The sequence below is a fragment of the Papio anubis genome, chromosome 7 (assembly GCF_008728515.1).
Source record: "Papio anubis isolate 15944 chromosome 7, Panubis1.0, whole genome shotgun sequence".
Taxonomy (NCBI): Eukaryota; Metazoa; Chordata; class Mammalia; order Primates; family Cercopithecidae; genus Papio; species Papio anubis.
The window spans coordinates 71458872-71475990 of NC_044982.1; the positions used below are offsets into that span (position 1 = coordinate 71458872).

At 39.6% G+C, this 17119-nt stretch overlaps 1 protein-coding gene across 4 annotated transcripts in view; it reads right to left on the reverse strand.

The window, feature by feature from the left end:
• Positions 1-17119, reverse strand: part of FAM177A1 (family with sequence similarity 177 member A1) — a 34761-nt gene continuing 17642 nt past the window's right edge. For all 4 annotated transcript variants that reach the window (XM_009211387.4, XM_003901701.5, XM_017961118.3 and 1 more), the window contains 3 exons: positions 6054-6120; positions 4582-4679; positions 1-2307 (listed from right to left, as the gene is read on the reverse strand). In XM_009211387.4, coding sequence (XP_009209651.1) covers positions 2101-2307; positions 4582-4679; positions 6054-6120 — 372 coding nt within the window. In that variant the 3' untranslated portion in view covers positions 1-2100. The remainder of the gene's footprint in view (positions 2308-4581; positions 4680-6053; positions 6121-17119) is intronic.

Here is a 17119-nt window from a genome sequence, read left to right on the forward strand (position 1 = left end):
TACATTTATGGGAAATTTTATAGTTTGCATAAACAGTATAAACTTAAGGCACAGTGAATAACTATTGATAAACTAGCCACTATTGGACAAGTAGCAAAAGTAAAATTCAAGAAACAAAACCTCCATAAGTCACTACTTCCTTTTATTACAATCATAAAATGTTCTCGGTAAACTCTAGATACTATTACCTCTAGGGAGATAGGATTCAAAAGATCACTTTTAGACACACCTACCTTCACTTGATAACCAAATAAATATCTGTGAGTGAGAGGTACTATCTCGAATGAAGTTAAATTAGAAGGAAAAGGTTAGGTTAGCATGTTTTAGAACTATTGGTAAACTATAATTCATGGGACATTATATAATCAAAAGATTAATCTTTTGAGCACTAAGTTATAAATGGTTTACACCCATGAATAAAAAGATTACCATCACTTACTATGAACCACCATTCCATGAATCCATGTAGCTGAACACTCCTAATGAAAAGTTTAATTATCCTTCAACTTGTAGTTGAGGAACTCCGTTCATGTTCATTGACACAGATTTCCATTACGGACCCACTGTATTGATGATGTTACTTTCTGACACTATATTTTATATAGATATATTAAGATTGAAAACTTAATGCTGTTTAGAAGGCTATTAATATAACTTAATTTCTAACAGATTTAAGTTTCTGAAAAGGGTTTTAAGATCAAAATTTCTGAAATACTCCACACATTCTTCCTCACCCACATTTAATTATAAATCAATGTTATACTGATAAAAGGTTCTATACACACATTTAGAAATATGTGTGTGTGTGTGTGTGTGTGTATATATATGTATTTTTCTTCCCACCCCCAGGCTGGAGTGCAGTGGTGCAATCTCGGCTCACTGCAACCTCCACCTCCCTGGTTCAAGTGATTCTCCTGCCTCAGCCTCCGGAGCAACTGGGATTACAGACATGCACCACCACACCCGGCTAAATTTTTGTATTTTTGTAGAGATGGGGTTTCACTACATTGGCCAGGCTGGTCTCAAACTCCTGACCCAAGTAATCTGCCCGCCTCAGCTTCCCAAAGTGCTGGGATTACAAGCGTAAGCACCATACCCAGCCATATTTAGGAATATTTTCAAAATTAGCTTCACAATATATACCTTTATAAGGTTTACAAATAACCAAGTAGGTAGAGGAATGGCCAAACAAATTCAGGTAAACTGTCCAGTCTTCACTGTTGCTACTTCTAAATGATGAATGTCAGGTAATTTCGTTAGGCTATCATTGCACCTTATACAATATCTAATTGCTCCTGATGGATTAAATCTATACCTGTCCCACTATCCCCCAATCTCCTCCAAACCACTTTTCTATAGGATGAATGCTGAACGGATAACATAACCAGGATGCCACATGGATATTCACTAGGTTTAACATTAATAAATGTATTCCATAAGTAGTGTTTTAATTTTGTTATGTTCAAAGCTAGTTATTTGAGTCCTGAAAAAGAATACAAGATTAAGTGGCTTGCATTAAAAAATGGAAGCCTATCTTAATATCTGGTGTTATAAATACAGAATCTTACATAAAAGTTATTCTCAATGAAAGAAAATTCAAAGTGCTTCCATCTTTCTCCTTTTATTATATGGTGAAGCATCCTTAATGTGAATTAATGGTTAGATATATAAATGCATGGCATAACATGAGAAAATCTAGAAGAAAATATCCTCATTTTAATCTAAGACTATGGAATTATCAATTACAATTAGACTTAATCAGCAACTTACCTTTTTTAAAAAAAGCAAACGTACAAATAGACAGGCTTGATAATTTAACTCTTCTTAACTATTAAGGCTCTAGGATGTCCTTAATATTTTTAAAAGATCATTTTAAAACCAAAGCACTAATTCTATGCACAGTAAAAACAGTACAAATATCTGAATTTCAGATCTGGCTTTTGCTAGATAGATTCTAAAAATGAAGAAACATTTTCCCTTTCCAGATATTTTAATAATTTAAAATATAAATAATTGTATTAAGTCCCACTGAATAAAGAATGTGAAAGTTTCTATATTAAAAAAAAACTTAAGAGTTTAAAGCTTGATAGTCATTTCATTTTATGGTGGGACAGAGACTGGATTTTGCTTGCTTTCCATAATTACTTCACTGTCTCCCTCCATTTCAAAATTGACATTCACAAATGAGCTGGATATCACTGTCTCTGGTTGATCTGTCTGAACAATGGAATCAGTCTGCAATTTATTCTGTTGATACTGTCTTTCTGCTTCTTCAGATATCCTGTTTTCTTCTTCTTCTTCTTCTTCCTAAAAAAGGGGGCAACATCAAGAACAACTGAAATACGAAAGTCCAAAAGGTATATAGTGCTGTTTTCCCCACTGTCAGCTTATGTTTAAAAAAAAAAAAAAAAAAAAGTGTCATGTTCAATTCAGTTTGGTCTAATTAAGACATATTTTCCCTTCTCCTGCTCTCTAATTGAAATAACTACTGTAAAACATTTTAAGGAAAGTAGTTTTTTTCTTGTTTTTTTGAGAGAGTATTGCTCTGTTGCCCAGGCTGGAGTGCAGTGGCTCACTGCAACCTCCGTCTCCCAGGCTCAAGCAATTCTCCTGACTCAGCCTCCCGAGTAGCTGGGACTACAAGCACCTGCCACCATGTCCAGCTAATTTTTGTATTTTTAGTAGAGACAGGGTTTCTCCATGTTGGCCAGGCTGGTCTCGAACTCCTGACCTCAAGTGATCCACCCACCTCAGCCTCCCAAAGTGTTGAGATTACAGACGTGAGCTACCGCGCTCAGCCCAAAAGAGATTATTTTTTAAAACATGGTCCAGCACTATGTCACTTAGATGAGACCTGAATTAACTTTGACAATGACTATATTTCTTTTATTAAGTCTAAGCTAAATAAATAAATAAAAAGTTAGCTTCAACTGTATCACTTCAATTGTAGGGTATCAGTCTATTCGGTTGAATAGGCTGGTTCATTTACTAAATGATATATAGCATAGTTTTCCCATAAGCACCAAATACACAGATAAGGCAGTACCTTCCCTCAAGAAGTTTACAACTTAGTAGGGAAGTTAAGACATGTAAAAACAGTATTATGACAGATGTAGAGATTTTGAAAGGGTAAATAATTTCTCGTTGCAGAACTAAATTCATTGAGGAGGTGGCATTTGTATTGGACCCTGCAGAACGGGTAGTCACTACACAGTGAGTAGCCCCAGAAGATTACTCTGGGGCTTGCTTGAGAATAGAGAGACGCCATTTAGGAGGCTAGTTTAATAGTCCAGATGAGGTAATGAGGCTCTAAGTCAGGCTTATAGTGTTAAGAAATACTTATCTGTTCATAAAACAGGTTTGAAACCATATAACAAATGTTAAGTCAGCTGACCTGTCCAGGCTCATGTCCAGTTACTCCCACATTGTACCTTATGCCCCAGTGACAATAAACTATTATATTTTTGCCATTTCCCCAACCATAACAATGTACCTTCATGCCTCTACATTCTAGCTTTACCTGAATTGCTGCCCTCTATTTGCTTGAAGAATAGCAGATGCCAATATCTGTTGTGTTCACCAATACACACTAGGTGCTGTTCCATACATTTTATATATTGTATTTAATCTGTAGAGCAGTCCCCAAGCATGCATGCTGCAATTCTCATTACAAAGATGAGGAGATTGAGGTTTATTGAGGGGTTAAGTGTTCTGTCCAAGGTTACAGAGTTTTAAGTGGCAGAACAGATTCTGAATTCAAACCCTTTGGTTCTTGAGCCCATGCTCCTAAGCACTAAAGGCTTTTATTTTTTAAGACAAAATTCACTTCACTCTCACCTTAAGACCTCACTATTTTTAAACTGCCCTCAAATTTTTGTGCACTAACACCTGGCACATACACATTTCCTGTACTTGGTCTGTGTCGAACCACTCCACTTGTCCTACATCTAGTCCATGTGCTCTAAGTATCTTGTTTCTTCATCTTAGAATGATAATCCAAAAAGAGGCGTGTGAAGATTAAATAATGTATATAAGGCATCTCACATAGCACTAAGACAATGAAATCTAGCTTATTTTGCACACAGATCATAGGGAATTCTAGTTTTAAAGAATTCCAAAATGTATGTTACTTTTTTATTTTTTTTAATACTTTAAGTTCTAGGGTACATGTGCACAACGTGCAGGTTTGTTACATATATATACATGTACCATGTTGGTGTGCTGCACCCATTAACTCATCATTTAGGGTTACCCCCTCCCCACAATAGGACCCGGTGTGTGATGCTCCCCTTCCTGTGTCCAAGTGATCTCATTGTTCAATTCCCACCTATGAGTGAGAACATGTGGTATTTGGTTTTCTGTTCTTGCGATAGTTTGCTGAGAACGATGGTTTCCAGCTGCATCCATGTCCCTACATGTATGTTACTTTGATAAAAGAAATTAATGATTCTAGAATGAAATGCCTAGCATAAGAGAGCTACATGTTGGGCAGTTAGAAAATACATCCGCTCATTATGCAACCCATCAAGTCCATGGCAAACCGAACTGAATCAAGAAAACGTAAAAAGGAGGCATACATACCTCCTTCTTCATCCGATAATATTCATCAATGGCATATTGGTACTTTGGGGTGCTGATACCCAAAACAGATGCAATCTTCTCTCCAAGGAAGTCACACACTGAAGACACAAAAGTTAAAAGACTTATATAATTCTATAAACATTTCTTGAGCACTTTCTATGTGTAAGACACTGTAGGAATACAAGAGTTACTGTTCCTGCTCTCAAGGAGATTATAAAAACCTAATATATCTCTCTTCTGTATATCTTCCCTGATTTCTTCAAGAAGTATTAGTGGCTTCAGAACTCCCAACAAGTCTTTTCATATGTGTATTAGAACACTTATCACTAGGTATATCTGTTATATGTCTATGTCTTTAAGAAAAGTGTATACTGCCGGGCATGGTGGCTCATGCCTCACACTGAGGCAGGCAGATCACATGAGGTCAGGAGTTCAAGACCAGCTTGAACAACATGTTGAAACCTCATCTCTACTAAAAATATGAAATTCACTGGGCATGGTGGCGGGTGCCTGTAATCCCAGCTACTCACAAGGCTGAGACAGGATAATAGCTTGAAACCAGGAGGTGGAGGTTACAGTGAGCCAAGATCATACCACTGCACTCCAGCCTTGATGAAAGAGCAAGACTCTGTCTCAAAAAAGACAAATGTATACTCAGAAAGCTGGGATATCATTGGGCTGGAGGAAGGGAATGGCTTGTAGTATAACACTCACTGAGTGCCTACCATGTGCCAGGCACTGTGAAAGGTTAGATGTAGACAGGTAAAGAACTTACCCAAATTGATAAAGTAGATCCAAAGTTCAAAGCTAGGTCTGAATCTAAAGCTCATGCTCTTTCCATTATACCAACCTGTCTAGCATATATTGAGTGCTCAGTAAATGTCTGTTGAATCAATTACTATTCACAACTAGCTCTAATTAAAAAGCAGAAAGTGATAAAAAGCTATGAGGGAGTTAAAAATGGAAACAGATGAAAGCTTTCTAATTTAAAACCTATATTTTAAATTCACATTAAGTTATAAGTTGATAATTCATTTCCTTCAAATATGACTTAGTCACATCTCAATTAAAGAAATGAAATATTAATGATATAGAAATATAAATTAACTGTAATAGAGGGTTTAGAATAAGCAGTGAGACAGATTGAGAATGTTATCAATTGGAAACCAAATGACAAAGCAGCAAAATAGCTGTTAAGAGAAAGGGTTTAAGAACTTGAAAACAATATCTAAACTAATATAGTCATTTTTCATTCCTTAAAAAAAAAAAAAAAAACCCCATACTGGAAGCTGAAGAATGTTTTAATGTGAAGTACAAGTTAGGTTACTATGTCCCAATGCTAGCTAGCTCCTGAGGACAGTGATTAACTCCCTACTGTTTCTCCTTCAGTTTGGAAACATCCTATTTAGCAAAGCTCCTGTTGCTGAAGCATGTTACAGAAATTATACAGTATTCAAGCAGAAAAGCAATACCTGAGAGAGTTGATGTAGCAGCCCGAAGCATGTAAAACCATAAGTATGGGCCCCAGGTAAGTTTTGTCTGCAACAAGAAATCAGGTTAGCAACAGTCATACCTAAATTCATTCCATTTTTTTTTTTTTTTTTTTTTAAGACGGAGTCTCGCTCTGCCGCCCAGGCTGGAGTGCAGTGGCCGGATCTCAGCTCACTGCAAGCTCCGCCTCCCGGGTTCACGCCATTCTCCTGCCTCAGCCTCCCGAGTAGTTGGGACTACAGGCGCCCACCACCGTGCCTGGCTAGTTTTTTGTATTTTTTTTAGTAGAGACGGGGTTTCACCGTGTTAGCCAGGATGGTCTCGACCTCCCAAAGTGCTGGGATTACAGGCTTGAGCCACCGCGCCCGGCCCATTCCATATATTTAGGCCAGAATGAAGAAGTCAAATACTTGGTAGGCACCAAGAATATTGTATAGGCAGTACTACAAAGAGACTGCAATCCACAATTTAAAATCTTTAGAGTTAAAATTCCACAAAGATATTTTACATTCACCCATATAACTACCACCACCTTAAGCCCATAGAAGAATCAAAAAAAGATGCAGCCGCTGAAATGGAGCTGGTAATCGCAGTCTGCAATGAGTTGACAATCCAGAGCCTTCCTTTCTCCTGTCTTGCTAAATTTTCGTTTCCACTATTTGTAAACACAACACAGAGAGGGTGTTCAGTCAATAGAAAGAAACTTAAGGACGCCATCTGACATACTTATGCTATAGCAGGGAAATTAAGGTTCAGAGAAATTAAGCAGGATATGTAAGGGAACATCAAATGAGCTTTTAATGGTGGGAAATTAAGGGACAAATAAGTGGCAAGATAAGTTTTGTTTGTTTCTTTAAGTCTTTTTTTTATTATTATACTTTAAGTTCTAGGGTATCTGTGCACAACATGCATATTTGTTACATATGTATATATGTGCCATGTTGGTGTGCTGCACCCATTAACTCATCATTTACATCAGGTACATCTCCTAATGCTATCCCTCCCCCCTCCCCCCACCCCACGATAGGCCCCACTATGTGATGTTCCCCATCCTGTGTCGAAGTGTTCTCATTGTTCAATTCCCACCTATGAGTGAGAACATGCGGTGTCTGGTTTTCTGTCCTTGCGATAGTTTACTCAGAATGATGGTTTCCAGCTTCATTCATGTCCCTACAAAGGACATGAACTCATCCTTTTTTAAGGCTGCATAGTATTCCATGGTGTATATGTGCCACATTTTCTTAATCCAGTCTATCATTGATGGACATCGGGTTGGTTCCAAGTCTTTGCTATTGTGAATAGTGCCACAATAAACATATGTGTGCATGTGTCTTTATAGCAGCATGATTTATAATCCTTTGGGTATATACCCAGTAATGGGATGGCTGGGTCAAATGGTATTTCTAGTTCTAGATCCTTGAGGAATGGCCACACTGTCTTCCACAATGGTTGAACTAATTTACACTCCCACCAACAGTGTAAAAGTGTTCCTATTTCTCCACATCCTCTCCAGCACCTGTTGTTTCCTGACTTTTTAATGATTGCCATTCTAATGGTGTGAGATGGTATGTGTTTTTGATTTGCATTTCTCTGATGGCCAGTGATGATGAGCATTTTTTCATGTGTCTGTTGGCAGCATAAATGTCTTCTTTTGAGAAGTGCCTGTTCATATCCTTCACCCACTTTTTGATGGGGTTGATTTTTTTCTTGTAAATTTGTTTAAATTCTTTGTAGATTCTGGATATTAGCCCTTTGTCAGATGGGTAGAGGGTAAAAATTTTCTCCCATTCTGTAGGTTGCCTGTTCACTCTGCTGGTAGTTTCTTTTGCTGTGCAGAAGCTCTTTAGTTTAATTAGGTCCCATTTGTCAATTTGGGCTTTTGTTGCCAATGCTTTTGATGTTTTAGTCATGAAGTCCTTGCCCATGCCTATGTCCTGAATGGTACTGCCTAGGTTTTCTTCTAGGGTTTTTATGATTTTAGGTCTAACATTTAAGTCTTTACTCCATCTTGAATTAATTTTTGTAAGAAACCTGACAAAAACAAGAAATGGGGAAAGGATTCCCTATTTAATAAATAGTGCTGGGAAAACTGGCTAGTCATAGGTAGAAAGCTGAAACTGCATCCCTTCTTTAAGTCTTAAAAAAGGGCTAGACCGCAGAACCCAAGATAAGCTCAGTGCATATTTGGTAAGCCAGGGCCACTGGCAGAATGCAATCCACAATGCACACCTACATAGTTAATCTTGGTTCTATAATTCCAAATGAATTTTGTGAAGCTTGCCAAACAGATGTTATCTGCCTTTCTAGATGAAGCCAGTGATAAAGGCATGCTTCATTGTACCAATATGTTTATCCAAAGAAAACATAGTATAAAGCCTTCAATGAATCAAATGCATTAATACTTTTTGGGTTTTTTTTTTTTTTAAGGCAGAGTCTCACTCTGTCACCCAGGCTAGAGTGCAGTGGTGCGATCTCAGCTCACTGCAACCTCTGCCTCCTGGGTTCAATTGATTATCGCGCCCTAGCCTCATGAGTAGCTGGGATTACAGACGTGCACCAATTGCACGAATTTTTGTATTTTTAGTATAAACGAGGTTCCGCCATGTTGGCCAGGCTGGTCTCAAATTCCGGCCCCATTGACCCACCTGCCTTAGCCTCCCAAAGTGGTGGGATTACAGGAGTGAGCTACTGTGTCTGGACAATAATTGTTTTAATATGGCTTCCAAGGAGGGGAGAAAGAGAAAAACTTGTCCATAATCTTCTTATATATACTAATGATTAAAAGGGCATTACAAAGGCAAACACAAGAATATCTGTTAAGACTGAGTGGATGGGGCCGGGCGCAGTGGCTCACGTCTGTAATCCCAGCACTTTGGGAGGCTGATGCGGGTGGATCACCTGAGGTCAGGAGCTCGAGACCAGCCTGACCAACATGAAGAAACCCCGTCTCTACTCAAAATACAAAAATTAGCCAGGCATAGTGGTGCATGCCTGTAATCCCCAGCTACTCGGGAAGCTGAGGCAGGAGAGTTGCTTGAATCCGGGAGGCAGAGGTTGCAGTGAGCCGAGATCGCGCCACTGCACTCCAGGGCAACAGGAGTGAAACTCCGTCTCAGAAAAAAACAAAAAAAGACTGAGTGTATGGGTGAAAACAGAAATCAACATATAACACAGCAGTGCCATAAAAAGTAGATACGCCAGTTTCTGTGATACTGTGCCTGAAGAGACAAAGTAATGCAGCTCCGTTGTCTCTACTTACTGAAGAACGAATGTCCAAGCAAACAGATTCAGCCAAGAAAAAACTATGTATTACTGACACCCTGGATAAAATCCGCTATATCTTCTACATTCAGAGCAGGATGCGTCTTTTATGTGGGACAAGGGTTACTTTAGTGGCTCTGTTTAAGATGCTCTGATCTTATGGTTTACAGCAAATGGAAACAGTGGCAGGAGTACAAGGAAAGGAACCAATTTCAATAACACATAATACGTGATAAGGCCAAGAAACTATTTAGAAAAGGACTAGGCATGCTTTGGAGGAAAGCATACAGTTGAACAACACAGGTTTGAACTGTGTGGATTAACTTATTAATGGATTTTCTTTCAATAAATATATTAAACATTTTTTGAAAATTTGTAACAATTTTTAAAAACTCAGATGAACCTATAGACTAGAAATGTCAAAAAAATCAAGAAAAAGTATGCTGTGAATGCATAAAATAAATGTAGACACTAGTTTATCATTTATTACCATAAAATATGTGCAATTTTTAATTTTATAATAGAGTTATCAAAACTTACCCGCACAAACAGACATTACATTGTGCCATTTGCAGTCAAGAGAAATTTATTCAAACATAAAGATATAGTATTAAATCATAACTGCATGGGCCAGGCGCGGTGGCTCACACCTGTAATCCCAGCACTTTGGGAGGCTGAGGCGGATGGATCACCTGAGGTCAGGAGTTTGAGACCAGCCTGATCAACATGGCGAAACCCCATCTCCACTAAAAATACAAAAGGCGTCTGTAATCCCAGCTACTCGGGAGGCTGAACAAGCAGGAGAATCGCTTGAACCCAGGAGGTGGAGGTTGCAGTGAGCCAAGATTGCCCCATTATACTCTAGCCTGGCAACAAAAGTGAAACTCTGTCTCAAAGAAAAAAAAAAAAGTCATAACTGCATAAAATTAACTGCAGTACATAATATACTACTATAATTTCTTAGCCACCTCCTGCTGCTATTGCAGTGAGCTCAAGGGTTGTGAGTATCTGCTTAAAATGCCATGTGACATTATTCATCTCTATGTGAGCAGTTCACCTCTCCAGTAAATTGCAAATCACAGTAAAAATTGATCTCTTGTGGTTCTTACATAATTTTCAACATGTTTAGTACAATACTACAAACCTTAAATAACACCACAGGACTAATACAAAGCGCCATAACTGATGCTGGAAGTGCTCTCAAGAAGCAGGAAACAGTCATGACATTACAAGAAAAAGGTGAACTGCTTGATATATACCATAGGTTGGGGTCTGCAGCTGTGGCTACCTGCCATTTCAAGATACATGAATCCAGTGTAAGAACCATTGTAAAAAGAAAAAAAAAAGAAAGAAAGAAAAGGAAATTTGTGAAGCTGTTCTTGCAGCTATGCCAGTAGGCATGAAAACCTTGCGCTTTTTGCCAAATGTCTTTTTTTTTCTTTCCTTGTCTTTTTGAGACAGGGTCTCAATCTGTCACCCAGGCTGGAGTGCAAAGGTGCAATCTTGGTTCACTGCAACCTCCGCCTCCTAGGTTCAAGCAATTCTCCTGCCTCAGCTGGGATTACAGGCACCCACCACCATGCCTGGCTAATTTTTATATTTTTAGTAGAGATGGGGTTTCACCGTGTTAACCAGGCTGGTCTCCAACTCCTGACCTCAAGTGATCCACCTACATCAGCCTCCCAAAGTGCTGGGATTATAGGTGTGAGCCACCGTGCACGGCCAACTTTTTATCTTATATTGAAAATGCAGCTTTTATGTGCTGCAGGACTGCTTGTAAGAAAGGGATAGCTATAGACTAATATGATTCAAGAAGAAGCAGAGTTATGACAGCTTAAAGCAAAAGGACGGTAAAGTATCTGTGATGATTAATATTAGGTGTCAACTTGATTGGATCGAGGGATGCCTAGATAGCTGGTAAAGTATTGTTTCTAGGTGTGTCTGTGAAGGTGTTGCCAGAGGAGACTGACATTTGAGTCAGTGGACGCGAAGAGGAAGACCTACCCTTGATGTGGGTGGACACCATCCAATGGGCTGACAGTGCAGCTACAACAAAGCAGGCAGAAGAAAGTGGAATAAGCCAGCTTGCTGAGTCTCTTCTGGCTTTCATCTTTCTCCTGTGCTGGATGCTTTCATCTGTTCCGCCGGCTCTTGGACATCAGACTTCAGGTTCTTTGGCCTTTGGACTCTTGGACTTACACCAGTGGTTTGCTGGGGGCTCTCAGGCCTTCAGCCACAGACTGAAGGCTGCACTGTCAGCTTCCCTGGTTTTGAGGCTTTCAGACTTGGACTGAGCCACTACTGGCTTCCTTCTTCTTCACCTTGTGGACAGCCTATTGTGGAACTTTGCCTTGTGATCATGTGAGCCAATTATCTCGAATGAACTCCCTTGCACAGCCTGACCAATATGGTGAAGCCCCATTTCTACGAAAAATACAAAAATTAGGCCAGGCGCAGTGGCTCACACCTGTAATCTCAGAACTTTGGGAGGTTGAGGTGACTGGATCACCTGAGGTCAGGAGTTCAAGAGCAGCCTGGCCAACATGGCAAAATCCTGTCTCTACTAAAAATACAAAAATTAGCCAGGCATGGTAGCGTGCGCCTGTAATCCCAGCTTCTAGGGAAGCTGAGACAGGAGAATTGCTTGAATTCGGGAGGCGGAGGTTGCAGTGAGCTGAGATTGACCCACTGCACTCCAGCCTGAGCAACAGAGCAAGACTCCGTCTCTAAATAAATAAAATAAATAAAAATACAAAAATTAGCTGGGCTGTAGTGGCACACGCCTGTGATCCCAGCTACTCAGGAGACTGAGATGGGAGAATCGTTTGAACCCAGGAGGCAGAGGTTGCAGCGAGCCAAGATCGCACTACTGCACTCCAGCCTGGGCAACAGAGGGAGACCCTGTCTCAAAAAAAATAAATAAACTCCCTTTCATATATACATATATTATATTAGTTCTGTCCCTCTGGAGAACCCTAACAGTATCTAAAGCTGGAGAATTTAATGCCAGCAAAGGATGGCTTGATAATTTTACAAAGAAGTTTGGCTTTAAAAATGTCAACAAAACAACAGAAGCAGCTTCTGCCAACCAAAAGACAGCAGATGAGTTCCCACACACCATTAAGACAATCATTGAGAAGAAAGGATATCTATCAGAACAGGTTTTTAATGGAGATCAAAGTGCATATTCTGAAAAAACATCCCTCAAAAGACATTTATTAGTAAGGAAGAGAAGTAAGCACCAGGATTCAAGGTAGAAAGGGATAGGCTAACTCTACTATTTTGTACAAATGCAGTGTGGTTTGTTATTATTATTACCTTATCTATAAAGCTGCTAGCCCCTAAGCCTTAAAGGAAAAAGATAAACACCAGTTACCAGGCTTTCGTCTGTACAACAAGGCCCAGATAACAAGAACCCTTTTCCTGGACTGGTTCCATCAATGCTTTGTCCCTGAAGTCAGAAAGTATTCTTTTAATTAGGGACTGCCTTTTAAAGTTCTTTTGTTATTGGACAATGCTCCTGGCCACCCAGAACCCCACAAGTTCAACACTGAAGGCGTCAAAGTGTTGTACTTGCCCCCGAACACAACATCTCTAGTTCAGCCTCTAGATCTGGGGTCATAAGGACCTTTAAGGTTCATTACACACATTACTCTATGGGAAGTACTGTTGATGCTATAGAAGAGAAACGTGGGCTGAGCGCGGTGGCTCACGCCTATAATCCTAGCACTTTGGGAGGCCGAGGCGGGCAGATTACCTGAGCTCAGGGTTTTGCAACCAGGCTAGGCAACATGGTGAAACCCCATCTTTACTAAAATACAAAATACTAGCCAGATGTGGCAGCGTGCACCTGTAGTCCAGCTACTCGGGAGGCTGAGGCAGGAGAATTGCTTGAACCTGGGAGATGGAGGGTGCAGTGAGCCAAGATCACGCCACTGCACTCCAGCCTGGGTGACAGCGAGACTCGGTCTCAAAAAAAAAAAAAAAAAAAAAAAGAAGAGAACCCCGATAAAGAAAACATCATGAAAGTCTGGAAGGATTACACCACTGAAGATGCCATTGTTATAGAAAAGCTGTGAAAGACATCAAACGCAAAACAAATTTCTGCTGGAGAAAACTGTGTCCAAGTGTTGTGCACATCTTCACAGGATTTATGACACAGCCAACCAATGAAATCATGAAAGATATGGTAGATATGAAAAGAAAGGTGGGCTGGGGGGTGGAGGGTTTTAAAATTTGGATCTTGGAGAAATTCAAGAGCTAACAGACATACCAGAGATATTAACAGAAAATGGCTTGATAGAGATGAGTGCCTCCAAACCATTGCCAGATGATGAAGAAGATGTAAAAGCAGCAGTGCCAGAAAAGAAACTGACATTAGACAATCTGGCAGAAGGGCTCTGATTTTTCAAGACTTCTTGACTTCTTTTACAACATGGACCCTTCTATACAGGCAGTGAAACTAAAGCAAATGGTGGGAAAAGAACTGTTACCACATAGAACATTTTTTAGGGAAATGAAAAGTATAAAAAAGTCAGACAGAAATTACTATGTATTTCCATGAAGTTACAGCGAGTATGCCTTTCTCTCTCACCTCCCCTTCCACCTCCTGCCATGCCTAACACAGCAAGACCAACCCCTCCTCTTCCTCCTCAGCCTACTCAATGTGAAGACAATGAGGAAGAAGACTTATGATGATGATCCACTTCCCACTTAATGAACAGTAAATATATTTTCTCTTCCTTATAATTTTCTTAACCTTTTCTTTTCTCTCTTCTCTTCTCTTCTTTTATTTTCCTTCCAGATGGAGTCTCACTCTGTCACCCAGGCTGGAGTGCAGTGGCGGGATCTCGCCTCACTGCAACCTCTGCCTTCCGGGTTCAAGTGATTCTCCTGCCTCAGCCTCCCGAGTAGCTGGGGCTACAGGTGCATGCCACCACACCTGGCTAATTTTTTGTATTTTTAGTAGAGACGGCGTTTCACCATGTTAGCAAGGATGGTCTTGATCTCCTGACCTCGTGATCTGCCCACCTCGGCCTCCCAAAGTGCTGGGATTACAGATGTGAGCCACCACGCCCGGCCGCCTATAACAATATTTTTTAAAAATATATATAAACTTACACAAATATACACATATTTGAGGAATATTAACTGAAACTAAATTAATACGTAAGAGAATTAGAGAAAATATGTTTATTCTTAAGGTACATCTAAGGTAAAATTGAAGTGAGTTACTATAAGATTATAAAAAGATCTAGGTCTCCACTTCTTTTTTTTTTTTTTGAGATGGAGTCTTGCTCTGTCACCCAGGCTGGAATGCAGTGGCGCAACCTCGGTTCACCGCAACCTCCACCTGCCAGGTTCAAGCAAGTCTCTGCCTCAGCCTCCCAAGTAGCTGGGATTACAGGCACCCACCACCACACCTGGCTAATTTTTGTATTTTTAGTAGAGATGGGGTTTCACCATCTTGGCAAGGCTGATCTTGAACTCCTGACCTCGTGATCCACCCGCCTCGGCCTCCCAAAGTGCTGGGATTACAGGTGTGAGTCACCACGTCTAGCATAGGAGTATTAATCTTAAATATTTATCTTAAATATCAGGGTTTTAAAAATTGAGTCTGTTTTACAAATGTACTATGTAAATACAGGACCTTTTCAAAATTCCTTTGTCTTACCATTAATTGTATTAAAACGAAACAGAAAAAGTCTGTTCTTAACATTAAGTGAAGCCAGGTTTGTCTTCAGTTGTTAAAAAGTACTCCAATGTATAAGCACGGGCTGTTGTATTGGTCTTGGCAGGAAACCAAACGATACATTCAAATTGGCTAGTAGTGGTGAGATTTAGGCTGTACACATTAAAAAAAAACTTTTTAAATTGTCTAATAGGGTATTATCTACAAAGATGTGGACAGGGTTTCCAACAATGAACAGAATAGTACCCCAGGGCTAGCAGCACTGAGAAAACCATTAATATCCCTGCTGCTGTTAAAATGTGTCCCCTAAAAAACCTGTGTTGGAAACAATATACAGTGTTGGGAGCTGGGACTGAATGAGCAGTGATTATGCCAATGACGTCTCCAGCATCATGAATGGATTAATGCTATTATGGAAGTGGGTTTGTTATAAAATCATGAGCTCTGTCCCCTTCTCTCTCTGACTCTCTCTCACCCTCTCGCCTTCTGCTATGTTCAATGATGCAGCAAGAAGGCCCTTGCCAGATGCCAGTCCCTCAACTTTGGACTTCCTTGCCTCCACAACTGTAAGCCAATAAAGTTCTGTTCTTTATTAATTACTCAGTCTGTGGTATTCTGTTATAGCAGCACAAAATGGACTATCACAAACCCAATATCTGAAAGGGTAAAAAGAGAGAGCAGTTACTGGGAACCCCAGGAGGATACCCAAATGGAGAAGGCTTCCCAATAGTAGCTGTGGCCTTAGTAGAAAATCCAGTTACCCATGGCATATAACAAGGAAGGAATCCGAGAATCTGAATGGTGAAGAGTAAATAACACAACCTCATTTTATTCCCTGCCCTCTAATTTCCTGCTGGTGGCTCACATTGGCAAAACTCAACAGAAAGCCAGAGGACAAAGGAGTCTACTAATACAGCGCATACATGCCAAAGTACAATGCAGCATGCAGAGGAGTAGAGAGTAAATCTGCAGGAGCAAACAGAAAATTCACATGATGCCTAGTCCACAAACACGAGAAACGATATGGTGATTAGAAGTAGTTTTATGGTTACCTGTTATCAAAATGCTCTAACATTAAGATACCAATCATCTGTTAACATATTCCACTATGTAAAAGATTTTCTACTTATACAATAAAAAAACCTATTTATTGCCACCAATGGAGATTCTGAAATGTGTATCAGAAAAATTATCCATGTAAAACTACTAGACGAAAACACAGGGGAAAACTATATAACATTGGTCTGGGCAATACTTTTTTGTATTTGACCCCAAAAGCTCAGGCAACAAAACCAAAACCAGACTAATGGGATTACATCAAAATAAAAAGCTTCTGTACAGTAAAAAAACAATCAACAGAGTGAAGTGACCACCCATGGAATGGGAGAAAATACTTGCAAGCCATACATTTGATTAAGGGGTTAATATCCAAAATATGTAAAGAACTCAAACAACCCAAAAGCAAAAAAACAACCTAATTAAAAACTAGGCTAAGGACCTGAACAGATACTTCTCAAGAGAAGGCATATGAATAGTCAACAGATACATGAAAAAATGTTCAACATCACTAATCATTAGGGAAAGGCAAATTAAAATCACAATGAGATATCACCACATACCTGTCAAAATGGATATTATCAAAAAGATAAAAGATAACAAGTGTTGGCAAGGATGTAGAGAAAAGGGAACCCAGGTACACTTGTTGGTGGGAATGTAAATCAGTATAGGAGTTTGGAAAACAGGATGGAGGTTCCTCGAAAAACTAAAAACAGAGTTACTATATAATCCAGCAATTCAATTTCTGAATATATATTGAAAGGAATTGGAATCAGTGTATCAAAGAGATATCTGCACTCCCATGTTTATTATATCATTATTCACAATGGCCACATTATGGAACCAACCTAAGTGTCCATATCAGATGAATGGATAAAGAAAATGTGATATATATACAAAATGAAATACAATTCAGCCTTTAAAAATAGGGAATTGTGTCATTTGTGCAACAAGGATGAACCTGGAGGACATTATCCTAGTAAAATAACCCAGGCACAGAAAGGCATAATACCACGTTTTCACTTTTATGTGGAATCC